The following is an 18,469-nucleotide window of genomic DNA, read 5'->3' as shown; positions in this document are numbered from 1 at the left end:
TCCCCTTTTGAAATTCTGGTTCAACATTTATTATACCCACAGAGTAGAAGCAATTGGTAATGGAAATTACAGAAAACATCTGAAATTGGAGGAGAGGGGCAGCCTAGGAGCGGAGGAGAAAGACTGAGGTTCAGATTTCAAAGTAATCTATTGTATAGTCAATAGATTATACTAGATTATAATTAAATTATAATATAATTTACATATTATATATAATATAATTATAAATTATAATAGATTATGATAGAATATTTTATAGTCAATAGATGGACATGAATTTGAGCAAGCTCTGGGAGATGGTGATGGACAGGGAAGCCTGGTGTGCTGCAGTCCATGGGGTCACTAAGAGTCGTACATGATCGAGTGACTGAACTGAACTGATTGTATAGTCAAGACAAATTTTTCATTTAATCCTAAAGTATAATTGTGGAGCCGAAGATAATCTCCATATTAGATTAGTTCTGTGTTGGACATATTTAATGCCTGTCTTAAATTTGGTGTCTGTGAACTTTATGGTTGATTGTCATGACTGCTGTAGAAAAAATTTTTGCAATTGCATGGGAGATTAGTCTTTTGTTTACAGACCCAGCTGCCCATGAGAATCATCTAAGGATCTTGTTACACAGAAAACTTTACCCAATTTCTAAAATTTTCCTCAGACTTGCTGGCTTAGCATCTGCTGGTGGAGCCCAATCATGATTCTCTTTTATAGGCTTTGAGGATAAATTTTAGGTAACCAGCCTGGCAAATAATCTAAGACTAAAGCCTGGCATTGTTTGAGTTCTCTTAAGGGAGCACCTTATTATTTAAAATTCTTCTAATCTAAGAGACAGCTGTGTTATGAGAGTACATAGCTCTTATTTTCTTCAGTAAACCTGGCCCCAACTCCGGCCAAATGACCTTACTTCTCTGAATGTCAGTCCAGCTTGCCTGCAAATGGAGGTGTTTACAAAAATGTGGGAAAGATTCAATGATGAATGATGAATTCATGATGAAATGTGAAGTTTTTTTCATGTAAGGAGATGTTATATTAACTTGAGGATTCTAAAGATAGCTTTTTTAATGAGGGAGAAATTGGAAGTCATTTTTGTTCTTTAAGATGCTATTGGATGGTATGGGGAGGGAGGAGGGAGGAGGGTTCAGGATGGGGAACACATGTATACCTGTGGCGGATTCATTTTGATATTTGGCAAAACTAATACAATTATGTAAAGTTTAAAAATAAAATTAAAAAAAAAGATGCTATTGGAGAAACTTAACATAATATGGTAAAGAAAATATTGAAGTACAAACATCATTCAGTCTTTTATTCAGTTCAGTCACCCAGTCGTGTCAAACTCTTTGCAACCCAATGGACTGCAGCACGCCATGCCTCCCTGTCCATTGCCAACTCCCAGAATTTACCCAAACATGTCCATTGGGTTGGTGATGCCATCCAACCATCTCATACCCTTCTCGTCCTGACTTCAATCTTTCGCAGCATCAGTGTCTTTTCAAATGAGTCAGCTCTACACATCAGGTGGCCAAAGTATTGGAGTTTCAACTTCAACATCAGTCCCTCCAATGAACACCCAGGTCTGATCTCCTTTAGGATGGACTGGTTGAATCTCCTTACAGTTCAAGGGGCTCTCAAGAGTCTTCTCCAACACCACAGTTCAAAGGCATCAATTCTTTGGTGCTAATCTTTCATTATAGTCCAACTCTCACATCTATACATGACTACTGGAAAAACCATAGCCTTGACTAGACGGACCTTTGTTGGCAAAGTAATGTCTCTGCTTTTTAATATGCTGTCTAGATTGGTCATAACTTTCCTTTCAAGGAGTAAGCATCTTTTAATTTCATGGCTGCAGTCACCATCTGCAGTTATTTTAGAGCCCTCAAAAATAAAATCAGCCACTGTTTCCCCATCTATTTGCCATGAATTGATGAGAACAGATGCCATGATCTTAGTTTTCTGAATGTTGAGCTTTAAGCCAACTTTTTCACTCTCCTGTTTCACTTTCATCAAGAGGCTTTTGAGTTCCTCTTCACTTTCTGCCATAAGTGTGTCATCTGCATATCTGAGGTTATTGATATTTCTCCCGGAAATCTTGATTCCAGCTTGTGCTTCATCCAGCCCAGCATTTCTTATGATGTACTCTGCATATAAGTTAAATAAGCAGGGTGACAATATACAGCCTTGACGTACTCCTTTTCCTATTTGGAACCAGTCTGTTGTTCCATGTCCAGTTCTAACTGTTGCTTCTTGACCTGCATACAGATTTCACAAGAGACAGATCAGGTGGTCTGGTATTCCCATCTCTTTCAGGATTTTCCAGTTTATTGTGATCCACACAGTCAAAGGTTTTGGCATAGTCAATAAAGCAGAAATAGATGTTTTTCTAGAACTCTTTTGTTTTTTTGATGATCCAGCAGATGTTGGCAATTTGATCTCTGGTTCCTCTGCCTTTTCTAAAACCAGCTTGAACATCTGCAAGTTCAGGGTTCATGTATTGCTGAAGCCTGGCTTGGAGAATTTTGAGCATTACTTTACTAGCGTGTGAGATGAGTGCAATTATGTGGGAGTTTGAGCATTCTTTGGCATTGCCTTTCTTTGGGATTGGAATGAAAACTGACCTTTTCCAGTCCTGTGGCCACTGTTGAGTTTTCCAAATTTGCTGACATATTGAGTGCAGCACTTTCACAGCATCATCTTTTAGGATTTGAAATAGCTCAAGTGGAATTCCATCACTTCTACTAGCTTTGTTCATAGTGATGCTTCCTAAGGCCCACTTGACTTATCCCAGGATATCTGGCTCTAGGTGAGTGATCACACCATCGTGATTATCTGGGTCATGAAGATCATTTTGTACAGTTCTTCTGTATATTCTTGCCACCTCTTTATAATAGCTTCTGCTTCAGTTGGGTGCATAGCATTTCTGTTGTTTATTGTGCCCATCTTTGTATGAAATGTTCCCTTGCTATCTCTAATTTTCTTGAAGAGATCTCTAGTCTTTCCCATTCTGTTGTTTTCCTCTATTTCTTTGCATTGATCACTGAGAAAGGCTTTCTTATCTCTCTTTGCTATTCTTTGGAACTCTGTATTCAGATGCTTATATCTTTCCTTTTTTCCTTTGCTTTTTGCTTCTCTTCTTTTCACAGCTATTTATAAGGCCTCCTCAGACAACCATTTTGCTGTTTTGCATTTCTTTTTCTTGGGAATGGTCTTGATCCCTGTCTCCTGTACTATGTCACGAACCTCTGTCCATAGTTCATCAGGCACTCTGTCTATCAGATCTAGTCCCTTAAATCTATTCTCACTTCCACTGTATAATCATGAGGGATTTGATTTAGGGCATAACTGAATGGTCTCATGGTTTTCCCTACTTTCTTTAATTTAAGTCTGAATTTGGCAATAAGGAGTTCATGATCTGAGCCACAGTCAGCTCCCGATCTTGTTTTTGCTGACTGTTTAGGGCTTCTCCATTTTTGGCTGCAAAGAGTATAATCAATCTGATTTTGGTGTTGGCCATCTGGTGATGTCCATGTGTAGAGACTTCTCTTGTGTTGTTGGAAGAGGGTATTTGCTATGACTAGTGCATTCTCTTGGCAAAACTATTAGCGTTTGCCCGGCTTCATTCTGTACTCTAAGGCCAAATTTGCCTGTTACTCCAGGTGTTTCTTCACTTCCTACTTTTGCTTTCCAGTCCCCTATAATGAAAAGGACATCTTTTTTGGATGTTAGTTCTAAAAGGTCTTGTAGGTGTTTAGTTCCTAGCTATAAATTACCATTATAGCATTGTGTTCCTTTCTTCAGTCTTATTTCTTTGTTTATAAATTGGATGAAGCTGTGCAATAAGAGAAGGCAGCTTTACACAATAATGTAGCTTGTTTTGCCTGATTTAAAAGTCTCTGGTTTTATGATGTGATAAAATATAGCATTTAATTTATCTGAAGAGTTGGACCTGCCATCTTTTAAGGCCTTTGTAGCTATGGATTTGAATAAACATTGTAGGATAACTCAAATTCTGAAGCTTGAAAATGGTAATACAAATTTAACTGAAAATTAAAGATCATCTGTGTTATAGAACATTGGACATTTTCATTGTCTTACTGCTTTTCCTGTTTTATAATGCACTGAAAAAAAGAGAGAAAGGATGGGGAGAGAGAGAACATAAGTAAGATAAAGTTATCAATCTTTCTTGCTTTTTAAGCTTCTTCAGTTTAATAGAGTTGATTTTTAAAGATAATGTATACATAGTACTTTGATTTTCTAGTAGTCCTAATGGATTTTGTTACTATGTATACAAATGCAAAGAAACAAGCCATTTTTCTACTTCTTTACCTGAAGGAATTCATTGTCTTTGCAACAAATTGCATGTGTCTAATGCTTTCAGGTCTCAGATGACTTTTACCTAGCATTGTTTGAGGCAATGGCCAAAGTGCAGGCAGATCAATTGAAGAAGACCTTTGAAATCATCTGTTTATGCTTCCAACAGCCATATATTGTATTAATATGTATTAACCACCTAATGTATACCAGGCACTAAGTGCAGAAGACAGCGGGATATACAAGAAATTGTGGGGCCTATATTCTAGGATAGGGCAATAGAAAAAAGAATTCTAAAAAAGATACTTTCAGATAGTACCATGAAGACAGACAAACAAAACTGGGTTTGCATTCTTATTATATCAGTTTCCAGCTGGTTATTCAACATCAGAATCTTTTTCCCATATCTTGAATGTAGAGATGATCATTTCTATCTGATAGGGTGTTTTTTAGCATAAATGGAGAAAATTTATTGAATGATTTTTAGCACAGTTTCTGCAACTTAGCAGGTCCCCAATAAATTATTACTAAAACTTCAAAACCATTCAAGGATGCTCAGCTCTTTCTTGTTCTGGGATTTGCTTTTTTTTTTTTTTTAAGGGTTCAGGATGGGGAACACATGTATACCTGTGGCGGATTCATTTTGATATTTGGCAAAACTAATACAATTATGTAAAATTTAAAAATAAAATAAAATTTTTAAAAAAATGCAAAAAAAAAAATAATAAACTGAGCTTTATTCTGTTGATCTTACCCCCTTCTCCTAATTTTTTTTTGAAATAATTTAAAAAAGTCAAGGAAAGCTGACTAACCCTTTTTATAGGCAAATAAAGCTGGAATAAGTTGGGTGTGGGGTTATTGGAAACAACAGCTAAAATGAGGTTTGAGCATTATGGAATAGAAGGTATATCTGACCAATAGGATGAGAATTGGCTAGACTATCTATAATACTTATTGTCATTTGCAGACATTAATTGGTTTTCCAGATGATACAGTGAAATGGATGGGTGACTTCAGCTGCTGGTATTTCTCTCACAGTTTTTCTCTCTCTGAATTAGAATTACTGGTATGTATGCCTGTCTTCAATGATAGGTTTTAATGCCCTTGAAAAGAAGTTCTGTAGTGCGCCCTTCACAACACAAGCCTGACATGAATTTGGATTCAATCAACATTTGTTAATTGAAAAAAATGGGAATATGCTAGCGTCATAACAACAACAACAAAAATTGGCCAGAATAATAGGGCTGCCGGTTTCAAAAATTAGGATAACTAATCTACAACTTAGTCCCTTGGTGGAATGTTGATGTGGGAACCAGCTTTTTGAAGGGTCTTTTAAACCTGTAGATAGGGTTTCGGTTTTTTTTAATTGTGGTAAAATATACATAACAAATACACCATTTTAATTACTTTTAAGTGTAGAGTTCAGTAGCATGAAGTACTTTCACATTGTTGTACAACTATGATTACCATCCACCTCCAGACCTTTTATATCTTCCCAGACTGAAACTATGGAGAGGGTTTTAATTTCACACTTGACTAACACACAGTTTTAAAGCCACCTCAGTGGCCTACAGACCAGGGACAGTCACTGGAAACAGTGCTATTATTTCTTTGCACCTCACAAGGTTGTCCTTGGAACTCCTCAGTATAAATAACTCAAATAAGAGAGTCTGGGAAAGAACGATGTCAGCCCCTTCCTCTCCTGATTGCTGTTGGAGGACAGTGTGCCTGCTTCCTTCATTCCATCGTGGGGAACCACTACCTCAGTTTTCCTCCAGACAGATAAAGAAGAAAAGAGTAGCTTTGGCACCAACTGAAAACTAACTTAAAACCTCAACATAACTGAATGATAAAGACGAAATCATGACCAAATCGGTCCCTAATGTTATTTGGAGTCTAGGTCCCAGGAATTTTTAGTTAGCATCCATTTTAAGCTAACAGCTTAAATAAGAAATCTGCCATTTGTAGAGGTTCAGTATTTGTCCAAGAAACTAGTGATGTTAAGTGCCTCAACTAAGGATTTGAATTGAATTCTAACCCTTGAGCCCTTGCTCTTTCTATTCTGCCACAAGAATGTATTGCTAGAGATTCACCTTTTGTAGCACTTGGGTTGTTCATCAGTTGTGATGGAGCCACAATTTACCAAAGGAAGATCCCTCTTGATCCTCCTTTGGAGGAGGATCATTAATCATTTGCAAGTCTAAGCAGTTGCATATACAGTTACTGATCATGGAGGTTATTTCTTTTTTTCTCAGAAGATTGAACAAGTCAGACAAATTTTGGAAACTGGAAGTCTTTTTATATTAATTTAACACTAAAACCTTTCTCAGCTCATTCTGTTTTTTCAGTTCCCAGGGGCATGAGATTGCATTAAATATAATCTTTCATAGCATATTACTGTCATTGGTCAGCTGGGAGTCCCTGTTTGCTTTTCTTTGCTCCCTTTTATTCCTATCTCTTTCCAGCCACTGTAATTAACCATTCTAATGTGTTAGCTATTTGTGTTTTGACTGTGAAGAAGGCTGAGCGCCGAAGAATTGATGCTTTTGAACTGTGGTGTTGGAGAAGACTCTTGAGAGTCCCTTGGACTGCAAGGAGATCCAACCAGTCCATTCTGAAGGAGATCAGCCCTGGGATTTCTTTGGAAGGAATGATGCTAAAGCTGAAACTCCAGTACTTTGGCCACCTCATGCGAAGAGTTGACTCATTGGAAATGACTCTGATGCTGGGAGGGATTGGGGGCAAGAGGAGAAGGGGACGACAGAGGATGAGATGGCTGGATGGCATCACTGAGTCGATGGCCATGAGTCTGAGTGAACTCCGGGAGTTGGTGATGGACAGGGAGGCCTGGCATGCTGCGATGCATGGGGTCACAAAGAGTCGGACATGACTGAACGACTGATCTGATCTGATATGAACTTTCAAAATATGTGTTGTGGTTTTTGTGAGGAATCTTAATTCACATAAATAGTATTACATAATGTGTTGACCCCATTCTGTTTGTCCCCCTTTTCATTCAGCACTGTTTACAAAATCTCTTTATGTTAGTATTGACATTAATTTATTTTAATTATTAATCTATGTCAAAACAGAAGAGGACTTTAATTATTTTTTGTTGTTACACTTTTTCATAGTTTTACTGCACTATGTCCAAAGAGACAGCTTATATGATACTGATTTTTTTGTGGTTTCTTTTATGGTCTAATACACAGTCTGTTTCTGTAATTGTTCTGTGTGTGCCTCCCTAAAGTGTGTATTTTCTGTCAGATGTAACATTCCCTTAAATACAATACCTTGAGCTTATTGAGTTGTCAGTCTTCAGTTTATTTTTTTTTAATCGTCTGCTTTATTATTTTCTGAGAAAGATGTGTTAACATTTTATTTTAGTTTCCTTAACTGTGGTATCATTTCTTAACTGTTTTACCTTAGAAATCCAGTAAACAATACAGTTGAAAGCATAACTGCTCTGGTTGAATCTGGAAGAACACGTCTTAAATCGAGTGTCCTTTCAAGAGCCCATCTCCAGAGTACCTTAGGGCACCTCTGCAGAATCCCTAAATTGGAATATTATTTCTGTAAACAAGCTATCAATTAACCCTTTAACTTTGCACTCATTTCTTGTTACCCACCCACTAACTTAAACAATTTTCGACTCAAAGCCAGATGGACTTTCACATCCCCTTCTCATCCCTCTGCATGGAAGTTTTTCCCCTTGCCATTTGGTCCACCAGAATTCTTCACATAACCAAACTCTGTAACTTATTCAAAACCGTTCTTGTATATCCGAAGAACAAAAAAACTAATTAAAAAAGATATATACACAATTCAGTGTTATTAGAAGCTTTATTTACAAAAGTCAGGCAACCTAAGTGTCCATCCATACATGAATGGGTAAAAGAGATGTGGTATGGAATGGAATACTACTCAGCCATAAAAAAGATATTGCCATTTGCGACAACATGGATGGACCTAGAAGGTATTATACTAAGCCAGATAAGGACAAATACAAATGTGGAATCTAAAAAAAAAAAAAAATGAACAAACTAAACAAAACAGAAACAGACCTACAGGTACAGAGAACAAACTGGTGGTCACCAGAGGTGGGGAGTGGTTGGCAAAATAGGTGAAGGGTATTAGGACGTACAAGCTTCCACTTATTAATAAACCATGGGATGTAATATCCAGTATAGGGATTATGTTCAGTAATATTGTAATAACTTTGTATGGTTTAGCTTTGTAATAGCTATGGGTGATTACCAGACTTACTATGGTGATCTATTTGTCATGTATGTAAATGATGAATCACTATTTTGTATACCGGAAACTGATATTATATGTCAACTTTACTTCAATTAAGAAAAGAAAAAGAAAAAAAAAAACTTTCTCAAATTCTTCTTCTTTCAAGAAATCTCTTCTAGCCATATCATTTTTTAGAATTCTAAAGGCAATGATTGCTCAGTTCAGTTCAGTCGCTCAGTCGTGTCCAACTCTTTGTGACCCTATGGACTGCAGCACGCTGGGATTCCCTGTCTGTCACCAACTCCTGCAGCTTACTCAAACTCATATCCATCAAGTTGGTGATGCAATCCAACCATCTCATACTCTGTCGTCCCCTTCTCCTCTTGCCTTCAATCTTCCCCAGCATCAGGGTCTTTTCAAATGAGTCAGTTCTTCACATCAGGTGGCCAAAGTATTGGAATTTTAGCTTCAACATCAGTCCTTCCAATGAATATTCAGGACTGATTTCCCTTAGGATGGACTGGATGGAACTCCTTGCAGTCCAAGGAACTCTCAATAGTCTTCTCCAACACCACAGTTCAAAAGCATCAATTCTTTGGTGCTCAGCTTTCTTCATAGTCCAACTCTCACATCCATACACGACTACTGGAAAAACCATAGCCTTGACTAGACTGACCTTTGTTGGCAAAGTAATGTCTCTGCTTTTTAATATGCTGTCAAGGTTGGTCATAGCTTTTCTTCCAAGGTGTAATGTCTTTTAATTTTATGGCTGCAATCACCATCTGCAGTGATTTTAGAGCCCCCAAAAATAAAGTCAGCCACTTTATCCACTGTTTCCCCATCTATTTGCCATGAAGTGATGGGACCAGATGCCATGATCTTAGTTTTCTGAATGTTGAGCTTTAAGCCAACTTTTTCACTCTCCTCTTTCACTTTCATCAAGAGGCTCTTTAGTTCTTCGCTTTCTGCCATAAGGGTGCTGTCATCTGCATATCTGAGGTTATTATATTTCTCCTGGCAATCTTGATTCCAGTTTGTGCTTCATCCAGTAAGACATTTCTCGTGATGTACTCTGCATATAAGTTAAATAAGCAGGGTGACAATATACAGCCTTGACGTACTCCTTTCCTGATTTGGAGCCAGTCTGTTGTTCCATGTCCAGTTCTAACTGTTGCTTGTTGACTTTCATACAGATCTCTCAGTAGACAGCTCAGGTGGTCTGGTATTCCCATCTCTTGAAGAGTTTTCCACAGTTTGCTGTGATCCACACAGTTAAAGACTTTGGTGTAGTCAATAAAGCAGAAGTAGGTATTTTTCTGGAACTCTCTTGCTTTTTCGATGATCCAATGGATGTTGGCAATTTGAACTCTGGTTCCTCTGCGTTTTCTAAATCCAGCTTGAACATCTGAAAGTTCATGGTTCATGTATTGCTGAAGCCTGGCTTAGAGAGTTTTGAGGATTACTTTACTAGCGTGTGAGATGAGTGCAATTGTGCGGTAGTTTGAGCATTCTTTGGCATTTCCTTTCTTTGGTATTGGAATGAAAACTGACCTTTTCTAGTCCTGTGGCCACTGCTGAGTTTTCCAAGTTTTCCAGTGATTGCTAGTGCAGTTAATTTAATGTTTATTCACTGACCTAAATTTACTAATTGATTAATATGTACTTAGTGACCAGCATGTGCTGTGGTTGGGATTTCTGTTTATATAGCTGTCAAGTGAAGTGAAGTGAAGTGAAGTCGTTCAGTCATGTCCGACTCTCTGAGGCCCCATGGACTGTAGCCTACCAGGCTCATTCGTCCCTGGGATTCTCCATTGTTTACTAGTTCTCGTGTTTGTTTGCTTCCTCTGCTTTGTTGTATAAGTATGTTGAGGGTAACATGTGTTCTGTATCCTCTATTAATTAAGGTACCCACATAATGACTTGTTCTTAATAGCTGACTGACGAAAACACTTTGAGTTTATTTACTTCATTGTTAATGGGGATAATTTTATTTCTATATAGAGGATAGTTTTGTTACATTGCAAGTTCTTTAGTTTACTGTATTTTGCAAAATATGTTCTTTATTATTCATATGCATGATCAGTGAAAGTTCTCTAAGATTCTCTTCAAAATCCTTATAAAGTAGACAAATTTAACCTCTTTTAAAATAAGCATTTATGATTAATTATTTCAATGTAAATTTATGTACAAATTAACCTTTATGAGTTTAAATTTATCTACTCTCTTTTAAGGCAGTGTTTGCTATATCTGGTAAAGTGATGAGATGGACTAGGCTGTCTTCCTTCCCTTCCCCCTTAACACTAATTATTCCAGTTAAGCTTTCAATTTGCAAAGTTCCCTCTAAGGACAGTGAACTTAGTGTTAGAGTATAGAGAGTTCCAGCATAGTTGCAGGATAGCTTGGCTTTTCAGCTGATGAGATGATTGCATCGTGTGATGGAGCCACCAGCAAGCCTTTGAGCGCTGGTAGCACTCCTGGCCTGAGCTGGTGCTGTTTGGTGTACAAGGCACGTTTAAAGCTGTTATTCCCCACACTGACCTGCCAGTGTAATTGTGTTGCACAGGTGAAGCATAACCAGCCACATCCTAAAATAGGTAGTTGAGGCTGTAAAATGGAGGTTGCAAGATGAAACAGAAGATCAAATAGAAGAATTATAAAATACCTATAATCCATGAGCCTTTAAGTCCTTTATATTTTATTTCATTTTCCCAACTTCCGTGAAGTGGCAATTATCATGTCCATATTAAAGATGAAGAAGTGAAATTCCATAGAGGTAAAATGAGGTATTATTTAATGGACATTGAGTAAGTGGTAGATGTGTGTATTAACTTCAGATCTGACAGCTAAATCAGCATCCTTAATTCCCCTTGTTTTTACTCGAATAACACCCAATATTGTTTTGTACCCTTTGTATACTTTAAAGAGATGTAATTATTTAGAGTTAATGGTTGATTTTCTTTCCTGCTGGACTGCAGGTCTGTGAGAGTAGATCCATGTCTGTTTTGTTCAACTAACAGACCAAACATTTTACTTGGCTCATACCTGGCGATCAGTATATATTCTTTGTTTCCTGGTTCTTTTTTTGAAGGGGAGCAAGTAGTGCAGAGAGGCCAGGTTTTCCACCACATTATGTTGACACTCTTAGGTAAGAAAATGTGTAGAAAATCTAGGCCAGCCCTTGAACCTGAACAGTCAGGGAAGGTTTTATGGGGAGCCATCTTCTTAGATGGAGATCAAATAATCTTTAACTGTAACCTGTATATAAGGCTGTGAATGACCTCAAGTACTTCACTTACAAGAAGGGACAATTCATTGTAGAGGCGTCAGTAAAACTGGGGAAATGCCAATGCCTTAATAATATAGATTCAGGTGCTCTATTTAATTTTTTTTAACCTTTTATTTTAAATTAGAAAAAATCAGACAAAGATATGCAGACCTGCCTGGAGAACTGCACATTATTGAACTTGAAAAGGATAAGAATGGACTTGGACTCAGCCTCGCTGGTAACAAAGACAGGTCACGCATGAGCATATTTGTGGTGGGAATTAACCCTGAAGGACCTGCTGCCATGGACGGACGAATGCGTATTGGAGATGAACTGTTGGAGGTGAGGGGCGTATATTCTTAATTTTTGTTTGGGTGACATGATTGGATATAGAGGATAGTGTATAAGATGATGAAGTAAAAGAGTAAAATGTTATAAATTGCATTTTCTTCAACTATTTGTTATCATTTTCCCAAGCAAGAGTGAAAATTATATTGTTGCTTACAAATACTATTGGCTGCTTGAGTAAAGACTAATCTCACAAAACAATTTAAAGGCCTTTAAGTAAAATCTCATGAAAACATATTAAAAGAATAGAGCTTGTTTTTGAATATAAATTCCAAAAGATTCAAAACTAATTTGTGTATTAATCTGACATTATTAGTATTTAACAAAATCCTCTTCAGCTTCTGAATTAACTGTAAGTATAACATTTGTTTTTATTGCTGTTGCCATTTAGTTTTTCTGGAAGGTGTTACAGCCAACAAAATCTTATGAACTGGTTGTCAAGGACTGGTTAATATCTGTGAGTTGGAAATGTGGTTAAAGTCTCTTAGGTTCCTTATTTAGGAACAGGAGAGAGAAAAGAGAAGTTAGGGAGGGAACTGATCCCTGCTACTATTCCAGATGATTCCATCAGTAATCTGAAAAAGTTATTCTCATATTTGTAAGCTTAAAGTCAGGGTCTCTGCTCTGCTGCTCCTGCTAAGTTGCTTCAGTCATGTCCGACTCTGCGTGACCCCATAGATGGCAGCCCAACAGGCTCCCCCGTCCCTGGGATTCTCCAGGCAAGAACACTGGAGTGGGTTGCCATTTCCTTCTCCAATGCATGAAAGTGAAAAGTGAAAGTGAAGTCACTCAGTCATGTCCAACTCTTCGTGACCCCATGGACTGTAGCCCACCAGGCTCCTCCGTCCATGGGATTTTCCAGGCAAGAGTACTGGAGTGGCCTTCTACCTTGTCATTGCCTTCTCCCTCTGCTCTGAGTTTATTTTATTTTTATATTTATTTGCCTGTTTAGTCATTCATTAATTCAACTAACAGTTTTTTGAGTGTCTCTTAGGGCTGGATACCAAAGAAGAGATGAATACTCCAGTCCTTCATTTGAATAGCTCACAGTCTTAAGGAAGAAAAGAGACATAAAAGATTGTTGCACAACAAAAATTTAAAAAAAAAAAAAAAAGATTATAATAAAAGCAGCAATATGTACTTGCTACCAGACATAGCTTTACTGAGGTCACAGAATAACGAGGTGAGGTCGCAAAGTAAACGAGGCTTTTGGATTCAATACCAGGCAGTTTGACTTCTTAGCTGTTTGTTAAGTGTGCTCTAAGGCCTCTTGATAAAATACTCCAACACTTGGACGTTTAGGGAGCTGAATCACAGAGGCACTGAGTGTCAGATGCTTACTTCACATGAGGCCTTACTAATTTTTCATTTTATAATTTCCTCTTCAGACTCTACTCAGAATAGAATTCATAGTCATCTATAATGTGACTTGCCTAATAATATCCACAGCCAAAGCTGTTCAGACACAACTCTAAGATCATTAGTATCACCCTCTGTCTTCTCAGCCTTGGTTGGTAGTTTCTCCGCATTTTGAAATCTATTTTCACCAAGAAGTCATTCCTGGAATTACTTTTCTTGTTGTTTGTAATATAGCATTATGAAAGCGACCCACATCGGGTAGTCATATTGACTAGCATAATCATCAAGTAGATAAACATCAATGGTATTAGTATGGATTAACCAGTATAATTCATTGCTTCAAGTTCATTTAGAGGTTTCTTCATAAACAAAACTAAAGTGATGGTGGTGGTAATAATGATGAAAGTAAAAGCTAGTTTACTGAGCTATCCCTAGCATTTTACCTATGTGCTAACACATTTGTATTCTTAAGAGCCCTATATGGTCAGTACTGTTATTATCCCAATTTTCTGGATAAGAAAACTGCTAAGTAACAGAACTAAGTTGCTAAGAACCCAGGCTTGCCAGGCTCCAAGATCTGTGCTCTAGCAACTGAATTATACTGCATTCTCCACGGTACTTCCAGCAAATCCTGTCTGTTTAGATCCGTGAGAATCCTGACTTATGATACTCTAGGCTTTAGGAAACCATATATATTAAATTATACTGTTGTATTATGCACACCTAAATGCATTATTTCCTGTCTTGTGTGGTACGTGGAAATGTTCCAAAAGCTATCATTTGGAACATGACAATTCTAGTTCTATTTTCTCTGCCTTATTAAGACTCAAGATGGAATGACTGATGTGATCCAGACCGGGAAGAGAAGTGGTATGTTATTTCTGTGTCTGACATTTTATTAGATAGAGGAGATAGATGAGCTAAGGCTGCAGGGTGGTGAGAGTGCTTCATAGGCCGTACAGTAAAGTCAACATTGTGTGCGGGGCAGAGAGCGCTAGACTAGGAAGACCTGCTTTAATTATTCCAATTCTTTCAGTTATTAGTTGCATTTCAGAAGGGATTTAATATAGTGTAGGGCACATGGTTGACTATTAATCAGATCATATTTCCTCTCTTAAAGACAGAAACTTCAGGTATCTGTTTCTATCTATGCTAGAAGCTAGAAGAGCTCTCCTGAGTAAAAAAGAATATTAGCATCTTGCTTTTTCAGACCCCTCCTGTTCCCTCCTTTGACTTTCTGAATTTGGTCCTCTTGTTGCTCTTCAGTAATTTTATCTTCACTCAGAGATTAAAAGAATGAGAAGATTAAACATGGCAATAAATTAATCCCCCCATATTCTCCATGAAGTCTTTTATTTAAGTAAAATAAAATAAAATTAAAAGTTGAAATACTGAGTCTAGCATCACACATCTTTGATTATTTATCTTCTCTAACCCTCAGTTACTTTCTTTATCAAATGGAAATTTTTTATTCATTTAGCACATACTTTACTAGGCATCTGTTGTGTAGGAGGAAGTATAGGAGCAAGGTGCTGATTTTACATTGATGAAGAAAATCCATCATCCTATTTTCATAGAGCTCACAGTCTAGTGATTGTGTAGCTTCAACCTCCAAGAGTGTTATAAGAATTAATGAGAAGATAGGTCACATTTTGCCACCACATCTGGCACTTACTAATACCATAATACATTTCAACTGATAATATTTATAAAAAATTTCTATGTGGATTTGTGGGTTTCAGTTCTTTTTAGCTTGTTTATATTAATATATTTGTCTCCAAAAGTATGTTCCAGAGGGAAACCATCATACTCTTCAGTAGCTCCATGCAGCATCTTGAAAAGCTGAGAGAGTAGAAAAAGGCACAGACTGGATTCTTATGCAGTTATAAGCCTTCTCATGGGCTTCTGGCTTCTAGGTCAGGGATGACAGTAAAAAAATTCATGTGGGAAACATTTTCCTGGTTTCTTTTTATAGCTGAGAAAAAATTTCGGTCATTTATCTATGATATGTGACGAATTTGTTTATCACATATCAAATCCAATGTGCTTTTGAACTGCGAATAGGCACTGATGCCGTGATGAGTACCAGGAAAGCTGGAAGCCAGTGTTACAATAGCTGTTCTTGGATATGCAGTGTGTTAGATGTTGTTGAAGGAGACTGCATCACGAAGGAGGCATTTAGGCTTTTAGATCATACTTACTGGGTTAGAGCAAATCTTGTGTATTTGCTTACCCATCCACACTTTATTTATTTTTGTCAATTGAGATAAAGTTGTCCATGTCTTGATCAATCTTACAATTCTATTTGCTCGTATTATTTTTCATAATTGCTTTGTTGTTATCATTATTACTTTGCTCACAGCCCCCTTTTATTTAGGGTTGATCTGACTTTTTTAGGCCCTCAGATGTAGTTAATTTATAGGAAGTAGAAAAGAGCATGGTCAAACATACATTGTAGCTTCCTGGAAGTGAGAAATTCTGCATCTCTTCCCGAGCCCTGTCCATGACTGATTTTTGGCACAACGCCGGCCAGCAGTTTTGTTGCTGTAGGACTGCGTCATTACGGTGCAAGAGCAGTCAGCAAGTTCTGCTGATTGATGGCTCAGTTCATGTTTAAAAGAAATCTTACGCTGAGCCCCCAGAAGACAATGTGATTAAATCTCAGCTTCTTTCTCCTTTACTAGGATGCTCGTGTGGGGGTTCTGAATTAATTTCAAAATGCATTAGCATATAATTACCATGTAGACTGGAATGAGACTTTCTAGACTATTGGCTTTCCCTAAGCAATTAGTCCCAGAAAATACACAGGCCCGGGCATGGTGCTGCCTTGTGAATATAGGATTTATTTATAATCTTCCCTACAGGGCAAGTGTGGGAAGAGAGCTGATAGTGCCATGTGGGGACTGGAATGATTTGTCAGGTGAGGGAAGCAGCCAGAAGGAACAGCGTGGGTGGCGTTTGGAAGTGTGCAGTGGATGGGCTTGTGTGTCTGGCTCCCACACACTTCAAGACAGAGGAAGTTCATTCCCTTTGTGACATTTACCTGTGGCATAGCCTAAATTAAATCTTGTTATTTTTGTATGTGTATAATAGGTTTATTTAAGAACCACTGAAAATAAAAAGTATGAATACTACCTATATTTGCCAAGAATAAAGACATAGAACAATAGGTAAACTCAAATCTTTGTTTAGTAATACTTATTTTATAAGAAGAAAAAACTGAAATCATTAAATGACTGACTCAGGTACACACGTACCTGACAAACTCCTGTCTGAGGGTGCTTACCACCACACCAGTCCAAAAGGTTGATCCTTCACTTGTTGCCAGTGAGTTATTTTTGAAATCTTTTGGAAGACTTAGATGTGATTTAGAAGTACACTATAGTGAATAAATTACTAGGTTTTAGACATCTGTAGATAAGATTCTATTTTATAGTCAAAAGTTTCCATCATCTTATACTGGGTCCTTTGGAGAAGGCAATGGTACCCCACTCCAGTACTGTTGCCCGGAAAATTCCATGGATGGAGGAGCCTGGTGGGCTGCAGTCCATGGGGTCACTAAGAGTCGGACACGACTGAGTGACTTCACTTTCCCTTTCCACTTTCATGCATTGGAGAAGGAAATGGCAACCCACTCCAGTGTTCTTGCCCGGAGAATCCTAGGGACAGAGAAGCCTGGTGGGCTGCAGTCCATGGGGTCGCACAGAGTCGGACATGACTGAAGCAACTTGGCAGCAGCAGCAGCAGCATACTGGGTCCTTTAGATTATTACCATACAAATGAATGTAATTTTCTAAAGTATGCTTCTTAATGCATTAATTATGCCCTAAGAGATCTCACAGAATAAAACATCCCATTGAGGAAACACTAGTTTGAGGACCAGAAAGAAGAGTAAAGGATTTCAAAATTGCAGTAAAATGATTTTTCCAACAGTTTTATTAACAGAAATAGGTTTATGACAGCTAAAAATACAAAAACAAATTGATAAACATTTGTTATTGTGGCAATAGTGTCAAAATACATCAAATTTTGCTTTTTAAATATGTGATTTATTGTATGAATTATCTCAATAAAGCTGTTAAAAAATGAGTTGATCGTCCTGACAGAAACTGTAAGCAAGTCCTGAATATAACCTCACATAAGCAAAGCTGAAGTTACCCCATTTTCTGACTCTTAAAATTATATGCAGCCTAATTCATAGCTCTGAAAGTCAACAGAAGAACGTGGTGTTGGCTGAGTGGTCAGCTTCACACACAAAATTGTCCTGGCATCCCAGAGGTGTGTATGTTTTTCCTTTCTTTCAAGTGCAGTCTCCCTTGTCATTAAAACATTGTAACTCATACTTATCGTATTTTGCTTAATTATCTTCCCTAAGTAATCCATTGTATTATATCCAAATTAAGTTACAAAAAGATGAGTTTATTAAAAGAAATCAGAGGTAGGGGAGCTATACTGGGAATTTAATTGACACCGAGCATTTATAATCTGCAAAGCTTTGCTAAATTCTTTACAAGCATTCTCTCTTTTTTAAACAAAAGTAGATGCTATTTTAGTACCCATTTTACAGATAAGGAAACTGAAACATGAGGGGCAGAATCAACATGAAAACACTGACTTTTCAGACTCTAAAGGCTATGTTCTTAAGTTTAGTTCTGGGTGGATAATGATTCTGGAAGATAATCATGAATTTCTCATCATTTTGTAGTTTTGGTTGATCTATATTAACCCAGTGCTAGTTTAGAATATCTGAGATAATTTTTCATGATACAGTACCCTTTTACTCTTTTTATCTTCTTAAAATTTAATGCCACTTGGAATTCATTAAAAGAAGACTGCAGTCAGTGAAATTACACCTATCTCTCAAGAACCAAAGAAGAAAAAAAATCTTTTTTTTTTTTTTCTGAGGTTGTTCTTACCTGATTTGAGAGCTCCTCTGTGCTTCATAA

General features: G+C 37.4%; 1 protein-coding gene across 4 annotated transcripts in view; it reads left to right on the top strand.

The window, feature by feature from the left end:
- PATJ (PATJ crumbs cell polarity complex component) overlaps positions 1–18,469 on the top strand; it is a 382,417-nt gene that overhangs the window by 204,270 nt on the left and 159,678 nt on the right. For all 4 annotated transcript variants that reach the window (XM_025288586.3, XM_025288590.3, XM_025288587.3 and 1 more), the window contains exon 28: positions 11,962–12,158. In XM_025288586.3, the coding sequence (XP_025144371.3) occupies positions 11,962–12,158 (197 nt within the window). The remainder of the gene's footprint in view (positions 1–11,961; positions 12,159–18,469) is intronic.

Source organism: Bubalus bubalis, chromosome 6 (genome assembly GCF_019923935.1).
Source record: "Bubalus bubalis isolate 160015118507 breed Murrah chromosome 6, NDDB_SH_1, whole genome shotgun sequence".
Lineage (NCBI taxonomy): Eukaryota > Metazoa > Chordata > Mammalia > Artiodactyla > Bovidae > Bubalus > Bubalus bubalis.
This window is presented reverse-complemented; position numbering and strand designations above follow the sequence as displayed.